This window comes from Hemitrygon akajei, chromosome 11, assembly GCF_048418815.1.
Source record: "Hemitrygon akajei chromosome 11, sHemAka1.3, whole genome shotgun sequence".
In the NCBI taxonomy this organism is placed as follows: Eukaryota; Metazoa; Chordata; class Chondrichthyes; order Myliobatiformes; family Dasyatidae; genus Hemitrygon; species Hemitrygon akajei.
This window is the reverse complement of record NC_133134.1, coordinates 174,058,994-174,080,253: the sequence shown is the minus strand read 5'-3', so window position 1 is coordinate 174,080,253 and position 21,260 is coordinate 174,058,994. Positions and strand designations below refer to the sequence as shown.

General features: G+C 40.7%; 1 protein-coding gene across 2 annotated transcripts in view; it reads left to right on the top strand.

Annotated features, from left to right (window-relative positions):
• The window catches only part of LOC140736308 (short transient receptor potential channel 4-associated protein-like), a 155,689-nt gene that overhangs the window by 70,179 nt on the left and 64,250 nt on the right, over positions 1-21,260 (top strand). For both annotated transcript variants that reach the window (XM_073062299.1, XM_073062300.1), the window contains exons 3-4: positions 12,080-12,196; positions 16,130-16,187. In XM_073062299.1, coding sequence (XP_072918400.1) covers positions 12,080-12,196; positions 16,130-16,187 — 175 coding nt within the window. The remainder of the gene's footprint in view (positions 1-12,079; positions 12,197-16,129; positions 16,188-21,260) is intronic.

The following is a 21,260-nucleotide window of genomic DNA, read 5'->3' as shown; positions in this document are numbered from 1 at the left end:
CAACCTCCTCCACCTCCAGGCACGTTACCTTCTTTATCCTTTAGCGGCCCCACCTTCATTCTTGTCATCCTTCTGTTCTTCACATAGGCATAGAACGCCTTGGGGTTCTCCTTAATCCTACATGCCAAGGCCTTCTTAAGCTCCTTCCTGGCTACCTTACATTTCTATTGAGCCCCTCCTGCTTATATCTAACATATGCTTCCTTCTTCCTCTTGAAGAGTTGCCTCACGTGTTTCATCAGCCACAGTTCCCTTTTCCTACCATTTTTCCTTGTCTCAGTGGGACAAACCTATCCTGAACCCAGCACAAGTGGTCCCTAAACTTACTCCACATTATTTCTGTGCTTTCACCCTTGAACATCTGTTTCCAATTTACTCCTGCTCATTCCTGCCTCATCTCTTCATAGTTAGCCCTTCCCTAGTTAAGCATTTCCCCATTTTGTCTGCTTTTATCCTTTTTCATAGCTATGCTGAAGCTAAGGGAGTTGTGGTCACTCTCATCAAAATGGTCCCCCACCAAGAGGTCTGCCACCTGACCAGGTTCATTACCCAGAACTAGATCCAGTGTGGCCTCTCCTCTTGTCAGCTCGTCCACATACTGTGTCAGGAATCCTTCTTGAACACACCTGACAAATTTAGCCCCATCTATCACCCATAACTACAACCCTGTATTTCCTGCACCATTCTAAAATCTGCCTGCTTATCTGCTCCTCAGTGTCCTGAGGGCTATTTGGGGGCCTATAGACTACTCCCAGCACAGTGATAGGTCCCTTCCTATTTCTGACTTCACCCACACCGACTCAGAGGATACTCCCTCCATTTCTACCTCCCATCCTATTCCTTTTAAAACACTTAAACTGCCCTTCCTCCAGCCAAGTTTCAGTAACAGCCACAACGTCGTAGTTCCACATACTGATCCATGCTCTAAGTTCATCCCCTTTATTCCTAATACTCCTAACATTGAAATAGACACATTTCAACCCCTCTAACTGGCTACATTGATGTTTTGTCCCCTGCCTGTCCTTCCTCACCAACTCAGAACACATAGCATCATGCCCTTGTCCTTCTACCCTAATCTCTGCTCTCACATTCTGATTCCCACCCTCCTGCCAAACTAGTTTAAACCCTCCCCAACAGCTGTAGCAAACCTGCCTGCCAGGATATTGGGCTCTTTCCAGATCAGGTGCAGCCCGTCCTTTTTGTACAGGTCAGACCTTCCCCAGAAGAGATCCCAATGATCCAGAAATCTGAACCCCTGTCTCGTGGCACAGGCAGCAGTCCCGAGATTACCACCCTTGAGGTCCTGCTTTTTAACTTTTTTCCTAACTCCCTGTATTCCTCCTTCAGGACCTCATCCCTACTCCTATCTATGTCATTGGTCCCCATGTGGACCACGACATCTGGCTGCTCACCCTCTCTCCTGAGAATACTGAGAATGCGATCCGAGATATCGCAGCCTCTGGCACCAGGGGGGCAACAGACCATCCAGGATTCTCGATCTCTCCCACAGAACCTCTTATCTGTCCCCCTAACTATCAAATCCCCTATCACTACTGCCCTCCTCTTTTCCCTCCTTCCTTTCTGAGCTGAGGGTCCAGTCTCGGTGCCAGAGACAACCACTACAACATGTCCCTGGTAGGTCATCCCCACCAGCAGTATCCAAAACTGTATACTTATTGTTGATGGGAACAGCCACAGGGGTGTTCTGCTCTTTCTGCCTATTTTCCTTCCCTCTCCTGACCTGTTTCCTGTCTTCTAGGGGTGACTTGTCTCCCTGAAACTCTGATTTATACTGCCGCTGCCTCCCGAATGATCCAAAGTTCATCCAGCTCCAGATCCCACATCCTACAATCGGAGTACTCAACTGCCTTATCTACTGCCTCCATTACCAACTCCTAAGTTAATTAAATAAACTTACCTGGCCTTACCTCATTGGGAGCAAGCTAATCCTCCACCTCTTCTCACCAAAACCGCTCAAGCAAAAGCCTCAAAGCTCCATTCCTTCACTGGCCACTCTGCTTGAGCTACCTCTCTTTTTATTTGTTTGAGCTTTCCAATTTTCGATTACCCTATCAAACTGCTTGGTCACCTGACCTAGATTGCCCAATCAGCTGCTTCCTGCTGAGTCTGAGCTATTCAAATCTCGATTGACTTGATTGTACAATCTAACTGCCAAAACCTCTCGAGCCAAAGCCTCAAAGCTCCACTCCTTCACTGGCCATTATTGGCTTATCCTTCCTTACATTCATGTTCTATCCATCATCTACTTGTAAACCTGCTGGCTCACCCTCAGCTGCTTTATACTTGTTCCTACTCCTTCACAATCTTAGTTTAAATGACTCCAAAAAGCTTAAGTAAACTTGCCCGCAAAAATAGTTGTCCCCCTCTGAGCAGACTCGATGGGCCGAATGGCTGCCTTCTACTCATATATCTTATGGTCTTATGGGTCTGCAGTTGAGAGGGTGAGTAGTTTCAAGTTCCTCGGTATACACGTCACCGATGATCTCACCTGGACTGTACACACTGGCTTTGTTGCAAAAAAAAAGCACAACAGTGTCTCTTCCATGTCAGGTGACAGAAGTTCAGCATGAGCCCTCAAATCCGCAAGTCTTTCTATAGGGGCACCATTGAGAGCATACTGACTGGCTGTATCACCACCTGGTACGGGAACTGCACCAACCTTGATCACTGGGCTTTGCAGAGAGTGGTATGGACAGCCCAGAGCATCTGAGGATGTGAACTTCCCTCCACTGAGAACATTTATAGCAGGAGGTGCAGATAGAAGGCCTGGAAGATCATTGGGGATACCTGTCAACCCAATCATAAACTGTTTCAGCTGCTTCTGTCTGGCAAAAGATACCGCAGCATTAAAGCCAGGACCAACAGGCTAAGGGACAGCTTCTTTATACAAGCCATTAGACTTTTACTGCTGCCATCTTCTTCAGTTCCCTAACCTTCTGAGCCACAGGGCCAGACTCTGTGCCAGAGGCATTGCCACTGTTGCTTTCTCCCAGGTAGGTCGTCTCTTCCTTCCTCCTCTTCCCCCCCCACTCCCCCCCCCCAACTGTACTCAACATGGAGTACTTGTTCTTGAGAGGGACAGTCACGGGGTGCTCCCCACTATCTGATATTTCCTCCTTCCCTCTCAATGTCCTCTTGTACATTAGGCGCCTGGCCATAGTAGTTCAGGTTGTATGCTCTCTCTCTGGCTTATATGTTGGCTTTGACTTCTTCTGTTCTGATATATACTGGTAAGTTCACCTGATTTTCCTGTGTGATTTCTTGCATTTGTATAGTTTGGTAGCTAGCTGCCCCACGTTCCCTTAGCTGCTTCTGTCTGCTCTGTATCTAGGATTTGCTTGATTTGTGCTCTACATTCACCTTTCCTTATACCCTGATCTTGTTAAGATATCTTGTTCTGGACCCTCTCACTTCAATAACTCCACTAAGAAGATCTTGTATGTTTGATTAAAGACGACTTATTCGTCTCATCTTTCTGAAGTATGTACCCAAACCCTCTTATTTCCAAGAATCAGCCAGATGAATTTCTTGTAGGCCGTTTTCCAATGCTACTGTATCTCTTAAGAGGAGACCAGAGTTTGTGTGCAGGAGTGTCCTGCACTTGTGTAACTATAACAAAACCTTTCTACTTGTAAACTTTAATCCCTTTGCAAACAGAATGTTGGCCTTTATTGCATTCTTATTTAATAGTTGCACCAGTCTACTGACTTTTTGTGATTCATGCTGAATTGTTGACATATGAGTGATTAATCTTGATATCAGGGAAAATGTGAAGGGGTATTCCATAAAGGAGCCCAGGTATATCTAAAGTTATTGAGGTAAACAGGGGTTGCAATCCACCATTTTAAAATATAATTTGTACACCAGTAGACGTTTGTGGTCATTGGAGAATACTCCTATCATACTCCCATTCTGGGCCTTGTTTATGCTGGAAAGAAACAAGCCGGTTGTGAGGTGAATCACTCACTGCTCTTCTGGTATTTATTTTTGTGACTCATTAATAGTGATGCCCAAAGTGTTGGTGGATGGAAGGATAATAGTTTGTTGAAGATGGTTAATGCCTAGCAGTTTTGTGAACAGCATTATAGTTGCTGAATCCTCCACAGTCAACACGCTGGGGCTTCATTATAATCCAGAAGCTTTGCTGAACCAGTCACATTAATGCCATGAGTACAAGAGCAGCTCAGGGGCTGAGTATCTTGCAGCAAGTGACCTGCTGCCAGACACCTAAGGGCCTTTCCAGCATCACAGGATCTGCCATAGAATCATGGAAAAGTACGGCTCAGAAACAGGCCCTTCGGCCCATCTAGTCCATGCCAAAATATTTGAACTGCCTATTCCCATCAATCTTCAACAATTGCCCTCCATACCCCCCCCCCCCCCCCCCCCCACCATCATGTACCTATCCAGGACTAGAGAGCACAGCCTCAAAATTGAGGGACAACCTTTCAGAAGAGAAAAGGAGGAATTTTTTTAGCCAGAGAGTAGCAAATCTGTGGAATGCTCTGACACATATTGCGGTGGAGGCCAAGTCCATGGGGATATTTAAGGTGGAAGTTGATAGTTTCCTCATCGGTTGGAGCATCAAAGGATATGGCAAGAAGGCAGGTATATAGTGTTGAGTGGGATCTGGGATCAGCCATGATGGAATGGTGGAGCAGACTCAATGGGCTGAATAGCCTAATTCTGCACCTATGTCTTAAGGTCTTATGGTAATTTATATCCAAACTTCTCTGAAACTTTGTAATTGAGCTTGCATGCACCATCTGTGCTAGCAGCTTGTTCCACACTCTCCCAACCCACAGAGTGAAGAAGTTTCCCCTTGTATTCCCTTTTAAATTTTTCACCTTTCACCATAACCCATGACCTCTGGTTGTAGTCCCACCCAACCTTAGTGGAAAAAGTCTGCTCACATTTACCCTATCTATACCCCTCACAATACCTCTACCAAATCTTCTCTCAATCTTCTATGTTCCAAGGAATAAAGTCCTGACCTTTACTTGTAACTTGGGTCCTCCAGACCTGGCAACATCCTTATAAGTTTTCTCTGTACTCTGTCAACCTTATTTTCATCTTTCCTGTAGCTAGGTGGCCAAGACTGCACCCGGTTCTCCAAATTAGGCCTCACCAATGTTTTATACAACTTCAACATAACATCCCATCTCCTATACACAATACTTTAATTTATGAAGGCCGATGTGGCAAAAGCTTTCTTAATGATCGTATCTACTTGGAACGTGTCTAAATGCATGTAATGCCAATGACTATCTGCAGAAACCTATTTTTATTTTCTCAGCCAGTCATTAGAAATTGAGGTGACTCTTTTAATGTGTTTGCAGGTAGCTCATAAGGATATCATTGGAACTGCAGTTCATATTGTCACTTTCTTGGGGTCTTGTGCTTTCAATGCCTGGCCTCAGGCCTTTCAGTGCCATCTAGAAGAGATTTAAGAGATTTTTATAGAGATAGCTTTTTTCCATTTTTAAAATCTTTTTATTGGTACATAATCTTCTACAGCTATAAAATAATACAAAACTTCAACAGATTAGTATTTATACAATTAATAAAGCTGAAGAAAAAAAGCTGATTGTAATATATAATAATGGGAAAAAAAATTGTATATAGGAAAAAGAAGGGGGAAAAAGAACCCTGTCTAACTAGAAAAAAACCCACTGACTACAAAAAAGGGGGGGAACCCCATTAGGAATCAAACCCCTAGAGCAATACTTTTAACCATCATCTAAGTATATAAAGAAAAAGAGTCATCAACCGCCAATTCATGTTTATAAAAAAAATTTGGAAGGAAGCCATATAGAATAATTCAAATTAAATGGTAATATTTGGCAAAAGCACCCCATCTTCTCTCAAAATCGAATCAGGGATCAAAAGTTCTACTTCTAATTTTTTCCAAACTGAGACATAACATTACTTGAGAAAACCATTCAATTAATGTAAGGGAAGAGATATCTTTCCATTTTAATAAAATAGTCCTTCTTGCCAATGATGTAACAATGTAATTACATGTTGATCTGAAGATGAAATACACTGAATATGATGCGGAATTTTTCCAAATAGAACAGTCAATTTATTAGGTTGTAAATTAATTTTCAGAGCTTTAGAAATTGTAGAAAATAAAGATTTCCAAAACAATTTTTATGAAGAACATGACCAGAACATATGTGACAAAGTAGCTACTTCAGTTTTACATCTATCACAGTAGTTGTCTATACTAGGAAATATTTTAGATAGTCTCTCCTTTGTTAAATAATAACGGTGAACAATTTTAATTTGAATTAAACAGTGGTTGGCACATATAGAAGAAGAATTTACGTTTTTTAAAACTCAAAGCCAATCTTCATTAACAAAGATCATATTAAGTTCTCTCTCCCAATCTTGTTTAATCTTTGGTGGTAGGTTCTCCTTTTGTAACAAAAATAAATTATAAATTTGCTAATGGAATCTCTCACTAAAGGATTCAACTTCAAAATGGTATCCAACAAATCAGATTCTTTTAAAATATGGAAACTTAGGTAAATATTGTTGTAAAAAATGTCTAACCTGAAAATATTGCAAAAAATGTGTATGAGCGAGAGAATATTTGTTAACTCTTCAAAAGTCATCAATCGACCATCACAAAATAAATCTGTAAAAGAACGGATCCCTTTATTTCTCCATAGGAGAAAAATGGGGTCGGTTATTGAAGGCTTAAATGAAAAGTTTAGATATAAAAAACTAAACTTAAATTGTTTAAAATTTTAAAAATTGCCGAACTGAACCCAAATCCGTAGGGACTGTTTAATAACTGGATAAAGATTTAAATTTGGAATTTTAGAGAGCTGTAAAGGTAATGGAGCTCCAATATTGAAGTTAAATGAAATTGTTTAACAGCTTTTAATTCCAAATCAACCCATAGTGGTTTTTGGCTCTTATCGAGCCAGTATAACCAAAAACATAATTGTCTAACATTCACAGCCCAATAATAGTCTTAAATTAGGAAGTGCAAATCCACCATCTTTTTTGGATTTTTGTAAATGATACTTGTTAATTCTTGGTCTCTTACTGTTCCAAATAAAGGAAGAAATAAGAGAGTCAATTTGATCGAACATTTTTTAGTTTAAAAAGATAGGTATATTTTGGAAAATATATAAAAATCTAGGTAAAATCATCATTTTCACAGCATGGATACGACCCATTAAAGAAAGAGTAAGTGGATTCCATCTAGAAAATAGTTGTTTCATGGAATCCATTTAAGGAAGTATATTAACTTTATAAAGATCTTTATATTTTTTAGAAATAAAAGTCGAGGGTCGACTATAAAATAGTCGATTCTCAAATATTTATTATGAACATGTGAGAAAAAAGAGTATTCTCTATCACTAGGGTGCATATGCCTCCAGACCTCAATTAAACCATAATCAATTAAAAAGGAATTAATAAGTGATGCAGAACGATTAGGGAGTTGATGTTTGGATGATGACTTATCCATTAAAGGATTTAAACAAGTATTAAAATCACCACCCATTAATAACACATATTCATTTAAATCAGGTAATAGAGCAAAAGCAGCTTTAAAAAATGAGGGGTCATCAACATTTGGTCCATAAATATTAACCAAAACCATTTTCCTATTGCAAATTATTCCTTTAACAATCAAAAATCTACCATTAGTATCGGCTATAATATCCTCCTGATTAAAAGGGATATTGGAATCAATAAAAATAGAGACACCTCTAATTTTACTCTGGGAGTTTGCATGAAACTGAGGATCCTTCCAAAATTTAAAAAATCGATTTTTATCGCATAACCTGATATGCATCTCTTGAGCAAAGATTATATAAGGCTGGAATCGGTTAATAACTTTAAATGTTTTCTTACGCTTAATAGGATGATTGCAACCACGAACATTCCAAGTTAAAACATTTAACTGTTTAGATATCATCATGAAACTTTGTATCTAAAAAAAGTAGTTAGACGCATGTCAGAATAAGGTAGTCAAAAATGGCAGAGATGAACAACAACAAAAATAATAAGCGTATGCTCCGGGATTCCATAATGGGGATAAAAAAAGGAGAGAAAAAAACACCCAAACTACAAAGCCCAGAAATCAATCGATGCAAGCCCCAAGAAAAGTATAAATGCAGATACAAACTCCACCTACCTAAGTAATTAAAAAAATGAAAAAAGTCATCTCTGTCTCCCTCTACCAAACATAAAATTCATTACAAACGACATATATCTCAATATAATTAACTTGGAAGGAAAGTGTTTTTCTTGTAAAACAAAACGACCTTCAATTTGAAAGTAACCTTCATAATATTAGATAAGGGAACAAAAAACACATCCAAACCAATTCTTGAAATATTTGCACAAAAGAAAAACAATCACCGTCTTTAAATTGTCCAATCTATCTTTAAAACATAAGGAAATCCAAATAATTACTTTAAAAATCTTTACTGAAACATGCTGAACAAAAAAAACCCAATTCAGTTAAATGCTGCAGAAATTTTTTTTTAGATGGTTCAAACTTACCTGCAGTCTATCAACGGTTCTCCCGCTATGTCTTCTGAGGTTAAAACCATCCAAATCAGTCTTTTTCAGAGATAAAATTGCATTTTAAGGTAAAGACTTTTGGTAACCATCAAATCTTCCAATCTCATCACTCTTTACACTGCAAGACAATCAAGCCATTATAAATCATTCGAACTTCAGGCTTCAGACTCATCGTCGGATTCATCAGGTAAAGAGCTAATAAAACGCAATGCTTCGGCTGGGTCATCAAAAATATGAGCGCCAGACTTTTTGACCAAAAGCCTTAGTTTAGCTGGATACTAGAGCAGTGGAAAAAGCTTTTTTTGATATGCTAATTTCATAACCGATGCAAATCCAGCACGCTTCTTAACAATTTCGCGTGGGAAATCTTCAAAAAAGCAAATCTCTGAATTTTGATACTGAAAGTCTTTTTTTTCCTCGCAAGCTTAATAATACGGTCTTTGTCTCTGAAACAGAGAGAACGCACAACAATATGTCTGTTTTTACCTTGATCCAAAAGTTTTAAAGTGCCAATTCTGTGAGCCATTTCGATATCCGGAGGTAGCGAACAAACCTCCAGAAATAAAGATCAAAACATTTTTGCAAAATAATCCAATGTGTCGGCCGATTCTGATTTCTCTTTTAATCCAACAATTCGAATATTATTCCTAAGTAATCGAGCTTCGAGATCAACGATCCGTTATGTTGTTGAACTTTTTCCAAATGAGAAGAAAGGTTAGCAGCATTTTGACTAACTTCTTTAAGATCAAGGCTCAGGGAGTCAATTTTTCCTTCAAATTTCTCTTTTAATTGAGTTATTTCAATGCCAATATTGCTGATTTGAAATTCTAGTCTCTTCGCCCAGGAGGGTTCCTCTGAGAATTCGTCAGTTTTTTGGGCTTCCCATTGCCCGGGTCCGGATTTCTTTTGGCGCTTCTGAGAGTAGCCATATTTATAACTGTTACTCTATAGATCCGACTGAGTAAAGTTGAAATTTCAAAGTTTAAATCAGAAAAGGGAGAGATTAAAGGCGGACTTAAAGAAACTGTGTCTTACATGTCCGTTATGTGGAGGGCGGAGTCCCGAGATAGCTTTTTTTGACATATGTACATATCAAAGCGTGCAGTGAAATGTGCTGAACATCATCTGAGGATATGCTGGGGTAGCCCACAAATATAAAGTAATGCACTTACTGCTATGTTACTGTGCAGCACAGAGTGTTTGAATGAATACGGGATGGTAATTTTCAGGTCACTATATGGATGTTGAACTTCTGCTAAGTCCTAAGGAAGTCTAGGCGCTGCCGTGCTTTCTTCTTAATTTCACTTATGTGCTGGGCCCAGGACAGGTTCTGTGAAATAATAACATTGAGGAATTTAAAGATGCTGCCCCTCTCCACCTCTGATCCTACAATGAGGACTGGCACCAGTCAGCCAAATTTTCAATCTCTGTTCTATACGCTGATTCATCACCACATTTGATTTGGCCTATGACAGTAGTGTCATCAGAAAGCTGAATATGACATTGGAGCTGTGCTTAGCCATGCAGTCATAAGTGTAAAGCAAATAGAGCAGGTGGCTATGCTCACAGCCTTGTGGTGCACCTTTGTTGATGGGGACCATGAAGGAGATGTTGCCAATCTGAACTGACTAGGGTCTGCAAGTGAGGAAATCGAGGATCCAATTACACAAGTAGGTATTGAGCCTTATTGATTAGTTTTGAGGGGATGATTGTATTAAATGCTGAGCTGTAGTCAATAAGGAGTATCCTGATGTTTTCATCTTTGCTGTCCAGATGTTCCAGGGTGTGTGAAGAGCTAGTGATATGGTGTCTTCTATAGACTTGTTGCTCTGGTAGGCAAATTGGAGTGCATCTAAGTTGCTTCTCAGGTAGGAGTTGATATATTTCAACACCAGTCTGTGAAAACACTTCTTCACTGTGAATGTAAGTGCAACATGGGTGAAAGTCTTTGAGCAGGTTACCACATTATTTTTAGGCACTGGTATAATTGAAGCCTTCTTGAAGCAGTTGGGTACCTCAGACTGCTGAAGCGAAAGGTTAAAGATCTCAGTGAACACTCTAGCCATTTAATCAGCACATGTTTTTAGTACTTGGGCAAGTACCCATTCTGAGCTGGATGCTTTTCGTGGGTTCATCCTTCTGAGTGCTGCTTGCATGTCAGCCTCAGAATGAAATTACAGAATCATCGGGGCTGTGGGAGTTTGTGATAATTCCTCCATGATTTGATGGTCAAAGCGAGCATAGAAGGCATTGAGATCATCTAGAAGCAAAGCCCAATTGTTGCCTATATTAGTTGATTTAACTTTACAAGAATATTCAAACCCTGCCACAACTATTAAGCATCTTTCGTTGATTTAAGTTTAGTCTGGAATTGCCACCGCCTGTGAAATGGCTTTCCGGAGATCTTACCTGGACCTCTTGTAACTTTCTCAGTCACCAAACTTGAAAGCCTCTGGTCTGGCCCTCAGCAGTTGGCAGATCTTGCGGTTCATCTAGGCCTTCTGATTGGGGAAGATTCTGAATGATTATGTGGGGACACACTCATCTACAACTGTTTTGATAAAATCTGGGACAATTATGGTGTATTCATTCAGGTCCACAGATGAACACGGCCCTGTCCACTGACTTGAAGCAATCCTGTAGCTGCTTCTCTGCCTTGTGTGACCACCTCTGTGTTGCCCTAATCTCTGGAGCTTTGCCCTTTGGTCTCTGCTTTTTAGTCTCTGCCTGTATGCAGGTAGATGGACAGCCAAGTGACTAGAATGTCTGGGCATGGAACTCTAGACATTCTTTACCTTAGTATAACAGTGGTCTTGTGTGCTGGGACCTCTGGTGCAACAGTTTATATGCCAATGGTAATTTGGCACAGTTTGCTTGGTTAAAGACCCTGACTATGATTTGAAATGCATTGGATGAACTTTATCCCTTTGCTTTTCAGTCTGGTTTGCAGTCACACCCCCCCCCCCCCCCCCAATTTCCTACCAAGGCATTGAACTTTGGTCTACTTAAAGGTGCCGTACTTGCTTGGTCTGCCAAGTCCTTCAGATGATCATGAACTCTGTAGATCATAAAGTCAATTTAAAAATACATTGCTAGGTAGGAAATTTCATGCTGCAGATTGCAGTGAGAGTAATTCAGGAGGTATTTTTAGAAGTATTGTATGTAGTCCGTAGAACATCGCTGTGGTTCACTGATGCCATCTTGTGATTATTCTATTGGTGTGACTCGATTATAAAATTGATGTGTTTAACTCTCCAGGATGACATGCTTTCTTATATCATTGCTTGTCAATTTGGCTTTCTATTTTCTGATGATGGAGTTTACAATTTTGTCAGAATTAAGTGGAAGGAAATGTTAAAATCTGAGATACACATTTTGATTATTAATCTAGAAGTCTATGTTATGTGTAGCTCTCTGCACCTTCCCCAAAAGGGAATAACTCGTGGGGAAGAGATTTTGCTACATAAGGTTTATATAGCTGCGATTTAATTCTTCATTCTTATGTACAGGATATTGCTCCACTTCTCTCAATGGAAGCAATGGCATTTGTCACGGAGGATGGAAAAGGTGCCCAAGAATCCAAATTTCCCAACACCCACATTTTTGATCTCTTTGGTGGAGTAGATGTAAGTACTGCAGTTCAATACTTTAAAGGTACTTTAGGGGAAAAATAAAATATCAAGTAATTTGTGTTACGGTAGAGGAGACAAGATGAGGGGATGTAGGCTGAGACTTTGTTTTTAATAGGGAGCCTGATGCTGCATTAAATGCTAAAGTAACTATTGCTCCATGCCCTCAAGAATGAGGCACATTTGAACAAAGAAAAGAATCTTTCATGGAATAATGAGGAAAGAAGGCTATTGTTTGACGTTGGTTACTTTTCTCCGCATAATATTAAAGCATAGGACAATGTAGCACAGGAATAAGCATTTCAGCTCACAATGTCTGCTGACCATGACTCCAAATTAAACTAAATTTATCTGCCTGCATGTTCATAATGTTCATTTATTTGCAAAATATGTATCCATATACAATTCCAAGATTTGTCTTCTACAGATAGCCACAAAACAAAGAACAAACATGAAAGATGTTCAGAGAAAAACATCAAACTCACCCACCCCTGCACAAAAAAGAACGGCATCCTGATCAACAACCCCCAAACCCCCTCCCTTCGCACAAAACGCAACAAGAGCATCCTCCCCATCCTTGCACAAAATGGAACAAGAACATCAACTTCAAATTCCCCCTCCTCCTGCACAACAAAACAGAAAAGGAACAGGCGAGAAACATTGCATATAAAAACCATAAGTCTGAAGAAGTCCATAGTGCATAAACGCAGAACCACATAACACCCTCCATCATTGTGAGAGAGAGAGAGATCAAATGAGCACAGAGGCCTACCCACCTGCCACAGCAAGCCACACATTGATCGGCTGCTCACCTTCCACATTGGCTTCGATGTCGGTCTCAATCGTCTTCGATGCTTTAATGGATGAATAATGGATGCTTTAATTGATTAAATGGAATCAAACAATGTCTCTAAGTTTCTTTGCATCAAGTACACATTCGCTTCACATAATCTCGGAGACAGCGAAGTGCTGCATCTCTTGATTGATCTCCAGACTGTAAATCGTAGGCTCTAACAGTTCCAGAAACACATTTAAGATGAAAAACATCTGTAAAAGAAGTAAAAGACATTTTTGTGAGCTTCCTGGAAGAAGTCGATTGAGAGAGTGTTGTACACTGGCGCCACCTTGACTGAATTTTTTTCACGTGATCCATATCCATCCATTCCTTGTCTGTTCACGTGCCTGTCTAAATGCCTCTTAAATGTCACCCTGGCAGGACATTCCACACACCACCGACCTGAGCAAAGCAAAAAAATAAACACCTTGAAAGTAAATTTTTCTCCTCTCACCTTTATTTATTTGCTTTATATTTGACATTTCTAAAACTCTGACCATCTACCCTACCTATGCCACAGCCTCCAAGAGTCCAGAGAAAATGTGTCTGCCCAATTCTGCTTGAAAATAATACACTGTAATCCAGTCAGCGTCTTGGTGAGCTTCTGTATTATCTCCAAAATCTCTGTATTCTGTTCATTTTTTTGATGAATATTTCTAGTGTCCAATTAATAGTTGTTGAGGACTACAATACAGAAACAGGCTATTCTAGTCTGTACTAATCTAGTCTTCTGCCTAGTCTTATCCACCTGCACTTGGAACATAGCCTTCCATACCACTTCCATCCATGTGCCTATCCAAATTTATCAAACTCACATCCACCACCACCACCACTGGTAATTTCATCTACACTTGCACCATCCTGATTGAAGAAGATCCCCCTCAGGTTCTCCTTAAATTTTACCTTTCACCCTCAACCTATGACCTCTAGTTGTGGTGACACCCAATCTGCATACATTTGTTCTATCTTTCCCTTTGCAATTCTATTCAAGATGTGATGTTGAGGCTCTAAAAGGCTCTCATGATGTGTGCAGTTTTGGGCTTCTTATTTTAGAAAGATAACTGAACATTGGAGAGGATTCAGAGAAGGTTCACGAGAATGATTCCAGGAATGAAAGGGTTATCGTATGAGGAACGTCTGGCAGCTCTTGGGTTGTATTCCCTGGAGTGCAGGAGAATGAGGGGGGATCTCATAGAAATATTCTGAATGTTAAAAGGCCTGAACAGATTAGATACGGCAAAGTTATTTCCCATTGTAGGGGAGTCTAGGACAAGAGGGCATGACCTCGGAATTGAAGGATGTCCATTTAGAACAAAGATGCGGAGAAATTACTTTAGACAGATGGTGATAAATCTGTGGAATTTGTTGCCATGAGCAGCTGTGGAGGCCAAGTCATTGACTGTATTTAAGGCAGAGATAGATAGGTTCTTGATTAGCCAGGGCATCAGAGGATATGGGGAGAAGGCAGGGGAGTGGGGATGACTGGAAGAATTGGATCAGCCCATGATTGAATGGCAGAGCAAAGTTGATGAGCCGAATGGCCTACTTCTGCTCCTATATCTTATGGTCTTATAAGATATCACCTCAGTCTCCTATACTTAAGGGAATGAGGTCCAACCTATTCAACCTTTCCCTATAACTGGGGCCCTCAAGTCCCAGCAACATCCTTGTAAGTTTTCTTTACAACCTTTCAGGCTTATTATGTCTTTCCGTTTAAGAAGTATCTACAGCTGCATAAAGTACTTATAATTTGACCTCACCAACATCTTGTACAACTTCCACATTGCATCCCAAGTGATGTACTCATTGCCCTGATTTATGAAAGCCAGTGTACAAAAGGCTTTCTCAATTACCTTAACTATCTGTGAAGTTGCTTTCATGGAATTATGGATATGTATTCCCAGGTCCATTTGTTCTTCAGCACACCTCATAGCACTATAATGTACCTGTACTTTGACAGGCAAACCACAGTAAGGTACAACTCCTCATGCTTGTCTGCATTCAATTCCATCTTCCATTTTTCTGCCCACTTTTCCAGCTGGTTCAGATCATGCTACAAGCCTTGATAGTTTTCCTCATTATTCACCATGCTTTCAATCTTGGTGTCATCTGCAAGTTTGCTGATCCAGTTTACCATTTTATTATCTACATCATTAGTATAGCTGATAAACAATAGACCCAGCACCAATAGGCACACCACTGTTTACGGGTCTCCAGTCAGAGAGACAACTGTCTACAACACTTTTTGGCTTCTCCTGTGAAGCCTATGATAGATCCAGTTGGCTACTTCATCCTGAATGCCTAGTGACTTAACCTTTGTACCAGTCTGCTATGTAGAACATTATTTAAACCCTTGCTAAGGTACAGTAGACAACATCTACCGTCTTTCCTTCAGCATCTTTCTTGATAAATTCCTTTGAAAAACTCTTAAGATTTATATTTACCACGTGCAAAGCCATGTTGATTTTCTCTAAACCTAGACCCCATCTATTTATATACCTATATCCCATTGCTTTAGAATACCTTCCAGTAATTTAACCATGACTGATGTCAGGCTCATTCTTAGAGCCTTTCTTCCTTCTCATCAATGGACATTTTAATTATCTCTGCCAAGGCTCCTGAAGGTGACTTATCCACCTAATTTGCGTCAAGACAGCCAGCATCTACTCTTCCATAATCTGCAAATGGTGCCTGACCAGAGTATTCTTTTGTCTCTGTTCTGTAGTGTCGGTGGCTGTCTCCTTACTAAAAGTAATGAAATTCCTTCTCATATCTGTTCTATTTTTTTTGTAGACTTTTTTTCTGGTTTTACTGTCTGTTGCAACTGACTTTGATTTTATGTTGCCTCTTAAACCTAGTAGGATTCCTGCAAACAATAAATATAACCTAGAGGCTAAATATTGCCGATGCTGGAAATACTCAGTTGCTCAGACAGCCTCTATGTAGATGCATTGATCTTTGATCATTTTTAATCCTTTACGTAATTATCTTGTCCCCTTTTGCCCATAGACAGTAACAAAAAAAGGGAATATTCCTCTTTCTAGTGAGCAGCTTTTAAAACCATGTTACAGTAATGTTTCATGCTTCCTTTACAGCTTTTAGTTGAAATCCTCATGCGGCCAACACTTGCACCACAGAAAAAGAAACAGAAAAGTAAGTGCTATAGTATTAAGTGCTGCTTGTGCTGAATAGATTTCAAGCACAGGTGTCAATCACTAATGAATTGTTGGGCAGTTTGGTTTTATTAATTGATGGTATATGGGGTTTGCTTGTGAAGAGGCAGTAAATTTAAAGGAGATATGCTGGATAATTCCCCCCCCCCCCCCCCCACCCAAAGAAGGTGATGGGTGCTGCCAGAGATGGCAGTGAAAGCAAATACAGTGGAACACCTATTGGCTCTTGGGCACCTCAAAGTGCAGAGAACTGGAGGGTATGTATATTGTGAAACAGAGGGATTTCTTTAGTTAGGCCTTCAGTTAGTTCAGCACAACATTATGGGCTGAAGGGTCTGTTCCTGTGCTGTGGTGGTGGAGTGTGTATTACATGAACGTATTAACATAAAACCAAAACATTGCAGAAGTTGGAAATTTGAATAAAAACAATGCTGGAAATGTTCAGGTTGGGCAGTTGCAGGGGAGTGAAATGGTTAATGTTTCAGATTGCTGACCTTTCACTATGCTTGAATTAGGATTCTAGCTTTCTTTATGTCTCCAGGTGGTGTCTGACCTGAGTACTTCCAACATTTTCTGTTCTTATTTCTGTTATTAAATAGTATTTATAAAGCCATTTTGAAAATTGTTATATCACACTGGGGGTAAAAAAGATGGTCTTCATTGATACCTGAGAGCAGGTAGGGTATAGTGCATGGTGACCAGATAGAAGGCTGAATTCATGATGTTAAATTGAGTGCAAGGTGTACAAAGGTCTTCCTTTTCATTTGGAATACTTGTGAGGTAACTACTTTTACTGGTGGTGGTGTGTCTATAGTTTTGGCCTCTTATGGACTCTTAATAGGAATGAGACTGTTTGGGATAATTTTAGGAAATATGGAAATCCTACTCTTCACTGTAGCCAATAAAGAAAGCTGTCAAGAATGGAAGTTGTGACAGATGAATAAATTATTGGATTACCTGTAAGTTCTACTCCAAGTTAAACATCATCCTGATTTGGGATTATTCGGAATCCTGGAAAACTCTGCTCAGTGGTATTGTGGGAGTACCTACCCCAGAAGTATTGCAGCAGTTCAAGGAGGTTCCCCATTACCACCTTTACAGGCAATTGGGAATATGCAATAAATCTAGTTTTCCAGTGATGTCCATATCCTGAAGAATGAATCAGTAGGAAAGATTTATCACAGGTGGGTGAACTGAGTTGACGTATAGGTCTGCCAAGATTGAACTGAATGGCTGGATACATATAATGAGCTGAATATTTATCACTGTTCTTTGCACTTTAGGTTCTAAACATTTACCCTTTCTGCTTCTTTGTTATTAAGGACCTACTTGTTTTGCTGCATTAATTGCATTAGACTTTAAATTATATTGCCTGATCCACCCTGAAAAAGAAGGGTTACTTGGGAAAAATATAGAGTACTGTGCAAAAGTCTTAGGCATGCTAGATATTTTATATCAATGATTCCTAACCTTGTTTATGCAATGGAGCCTTACCATTAGCTGACAGGTCTGTAGACCCCAAGTTTGGAACCCCTGTTTTACATGGTTTCAGATGGAATGGCCTCCACAGAGCCCTGATTTCAACAACATCAAGGCTGTCTGTGTTTACCTGATGAGACAGAAACAAGTGAGACAGCCAAAGACTGCAGAATATCTGGCAAGTTCTCCAAGATGCTTGGAACAGCCCACCTGCCGATTTTCTTATAAAACTGCACAACAGTGTACCTAAAAGAATGCAGTTTTAAAGGAATAAGGTGGTCACATCAAATATTAATTTGATTTAGTATTTTACTGATAACTGCTCTTTATAGTAAATTTTCTAAGTATCACTTTGGATACTGTTGGGGGGAAAATATCACTTTTGGATACTGTTGGGATGAATAACCTAGCAAAGGAAAGTCACCGCGGTCCAGTCTGTGGCACTAAGTCAGGCTCTGTGGTTCAAAGGGATGGGGGAGATGAGGCAACTGTGGTGATGGAGGACTTGTTAGTCTGGGGAATAGAAAGGAGATTCTGTGGACAAGAACAAGATACAAGGGTGCTATGTTGCCTCCCAGGTGCCAGGCTGCAGGACATCTCAGCATTGTTAAGTGGGAGGATGGAGTAACAAGGTTCTACAAAGCAAGTTCAAGGAGTTTGCTGCTAAATTAAAGGGCAGGTCCTGCAGGATTGATTGTAATCTCAGGGTTACCTGTGCCACGTGCTAGTGAGGCCAGAAATAGGAAGATGATACAGTTTTAACAAGTGGCTAAGGAATTGGTGTTGGAGGGAGGGCATAAAATTTTTGGATCATTGAGCTCTCTTCTAGGGAAGTTGGAACCTATACTGAAGAGATGGTTTTCACCTGAAATGGAGGGGGACTAATATCCTAGCGGGAAGGTTTGCTTGTGCTGCATGGGGGGGGGGGGGGGGGGGGGGGGGGGGAAGGAAGGGGTTTAAACTACAGTTGCAGGGGTTGGGAACCAGAGTGCCAGAACAGATCGTGGAGGCAGATGTTGGTAAGACCTCAGACAAAGTTAGGAATTAAAAGGTTGAGCATGGTGCGACTAGTGTCCTGTGCTGCACATATTTCAATGCAAGAAGCATTGCAGGAAAGGCAGATGAGCTCGGCATGGATCAACACAATAAATTATGATATTGTCGTCATTAGTGAGACTTGGTTGCAGGAGGGGCAGGACTGGTGGCTCGATATTCCGGTGTTCTATTGTTTTAGATGTGATAATGGGAGGGGTGAAAGCAGGAGAGGTGGCGTTACTAGTCAGTGCTCAGTCAAGACAGACTGGAGAGCTCTACTGAGGCATTACGGGTGGAACAGAGGAAGAAGAAAGGTATGACCACGTTAATGGGGTTACATTACAGACCAGCTAATAGTCTATGGGATATAGAGAAACAAATTTGTAGAGAGGTCATAGACTGCTGCAAGAAACATATGGTCGTTATAGTAGGTGATTTTAACTTTAAACATATTGGCTGGGACTCCCATAATGTAAAAGAACTAGATGGGATAGAGTTTGTCAAGTGTGTTCAGGAAAGTTTCCTTAATTAGTGCGTAGAAGTCCCAATGAGAGTGTGTGATACTAGATTAGGAAATAAGAAAAGGCAGGTGACAGAAACTTGTGTAAGATACCCTTTGTATCTGGGGATCATAATGCTGTTTGTTTCAAATATGGAAAAAGATGCAAGTGGTCCTTGGGGTTGAGATTCTAAATTAGAAAAAGGCCAATTTTGATGCTATCAGAAAAGGTCTGGGAAATGTGGATCGGGACAGACTGTTCACTGGCAAAGGTATACTGGTATGTGGGTGGCCTTCAAAAGTGAAATTTTGAGAGTTCGAAGCTTGTATACGCCTGCCAGAATAAAAGGTAAAGATGCCAGGTTTAGGGAACACGAGGAAATCTGCAGATGCTGGAAATTCAAACAACTACACACACAAAATGCTGGTGGAACACAGCAGGCCAGGCAGCATCTATAGGGAGAAGCGCTGTCGACGTTTCGGGCCGACACTTTATGAAGTTACCAGGAAAGTTTAGGAAGGCAAGGCAGTGGCTGTTGTCTACATGGATTTTAGCAGTATTTGACAAGGTCCATCATGGGAGGCCAATCAAGACAGTTGAGCCACTCAGCATTCAAGTGAGGGAGTAAATTGGATTTGACATTGGCTTTGTGGGAGAAGCCAGTGAACGGTAGTAGGTGGTTGTCTTTCATGACTGGAGGCCTGTGTCTAGTGGAGTGCCACAGGCATCAGTGCTGGGTCTTTTGATGCTTGTCATCCATATCAATGATCTGGATGATGATAAGACCATAAGATATAGCATCAGATTTAGGCAGTTTGGCCCATCGAGTATGCTCTGTCATTTCATGTAGCTGATCTATTTTTCCTCTCAGCCCCGTGTCCATTCATGACCTGACCAATCAAGAATCTATCAACCTCTGCCTTAAATATACTGGACGTACAGACTTGGCCTCCACAGTGGCCTGTGGCAAAGAATTCCACATTTTTACCACTCTCTGGCGAAAGAGGTTTTTCCTCATCTCAATTCTAAAAGGACACCCCTGTATTCTGAGGCTGTGCCCTCATGTCTGAGACTCTTCCATCACAGGAAACATCCTCTCTGCATCCACTCTTATCAAGGCCTTTTACCATTCAATAGGTTTCAATCATGTAACCCCTCATTCTTCTGAATTCTAGTGAATACAGTCCCAGAGCCATCAAATGGTCTTCATTTGAAAGGCTGTTCAGTCCTGGAATAATTACCGTGAATCTCCTCTAAACCCTCTCCAGTTTCAGCCCACCCTTTCATAGATAAGGGGACCAAAACTGCTCTCAATACTCCGAGTGAGGCCTCACCAATACTTAATAAAGCCTTAACATTACATCCTTACTTTTATATTCTAGTCCTCTTGAAATGAATGCTAACATTGCATTTGCCTTCCTCAGCACGAACTCAAAACTGCAAATTAATCGTTAAGAAATAGAAACATATCAGCATAGAAAACCTACAGCACAATGCAGGCCCTTTGGTCCACAATGTTGTGCTGAACATGTCCTTACCTGAGAAATTACCTAGGGTTACCCATAGCCCTCTATTTTTCTAAGCTCCAGATACCTGTCCAGGAGTCTCTTAAAAGACCCTATCGTATCCGCCTCCACCACCGTTGCCAGCAGCCCATTCCACACACTCACCACTCTCTGCATTTTTTTTTTAAAAACAACTTACCCCTGATAACTCCTCTGTACCTACTTCCAAGCACCTTAAAACTGTGCCCTCTCATGCTAGCCATTTCAGCCCTGACTATCCACACGATCAATGCCTCTCTTCATTTTGTACAGCTCTATCAGGTCACCTCTCATTCTCTGTCGCTCTAAGGAAAAAAAGGCCACGTTCACTCAACCTGTTCTCATAAGGCATGCTCCCCAATCCTTGTATTGATGTTCATGCAACATCCTTGTAAATCTCCTCTGCACCCTTCCTATGGTTTCCACGTCCTTCCTAGAGTGTGGCGACCAGAACTGAGCACAGTACTCCCAAGTGGGGTCTGACCAGGGTCCTAT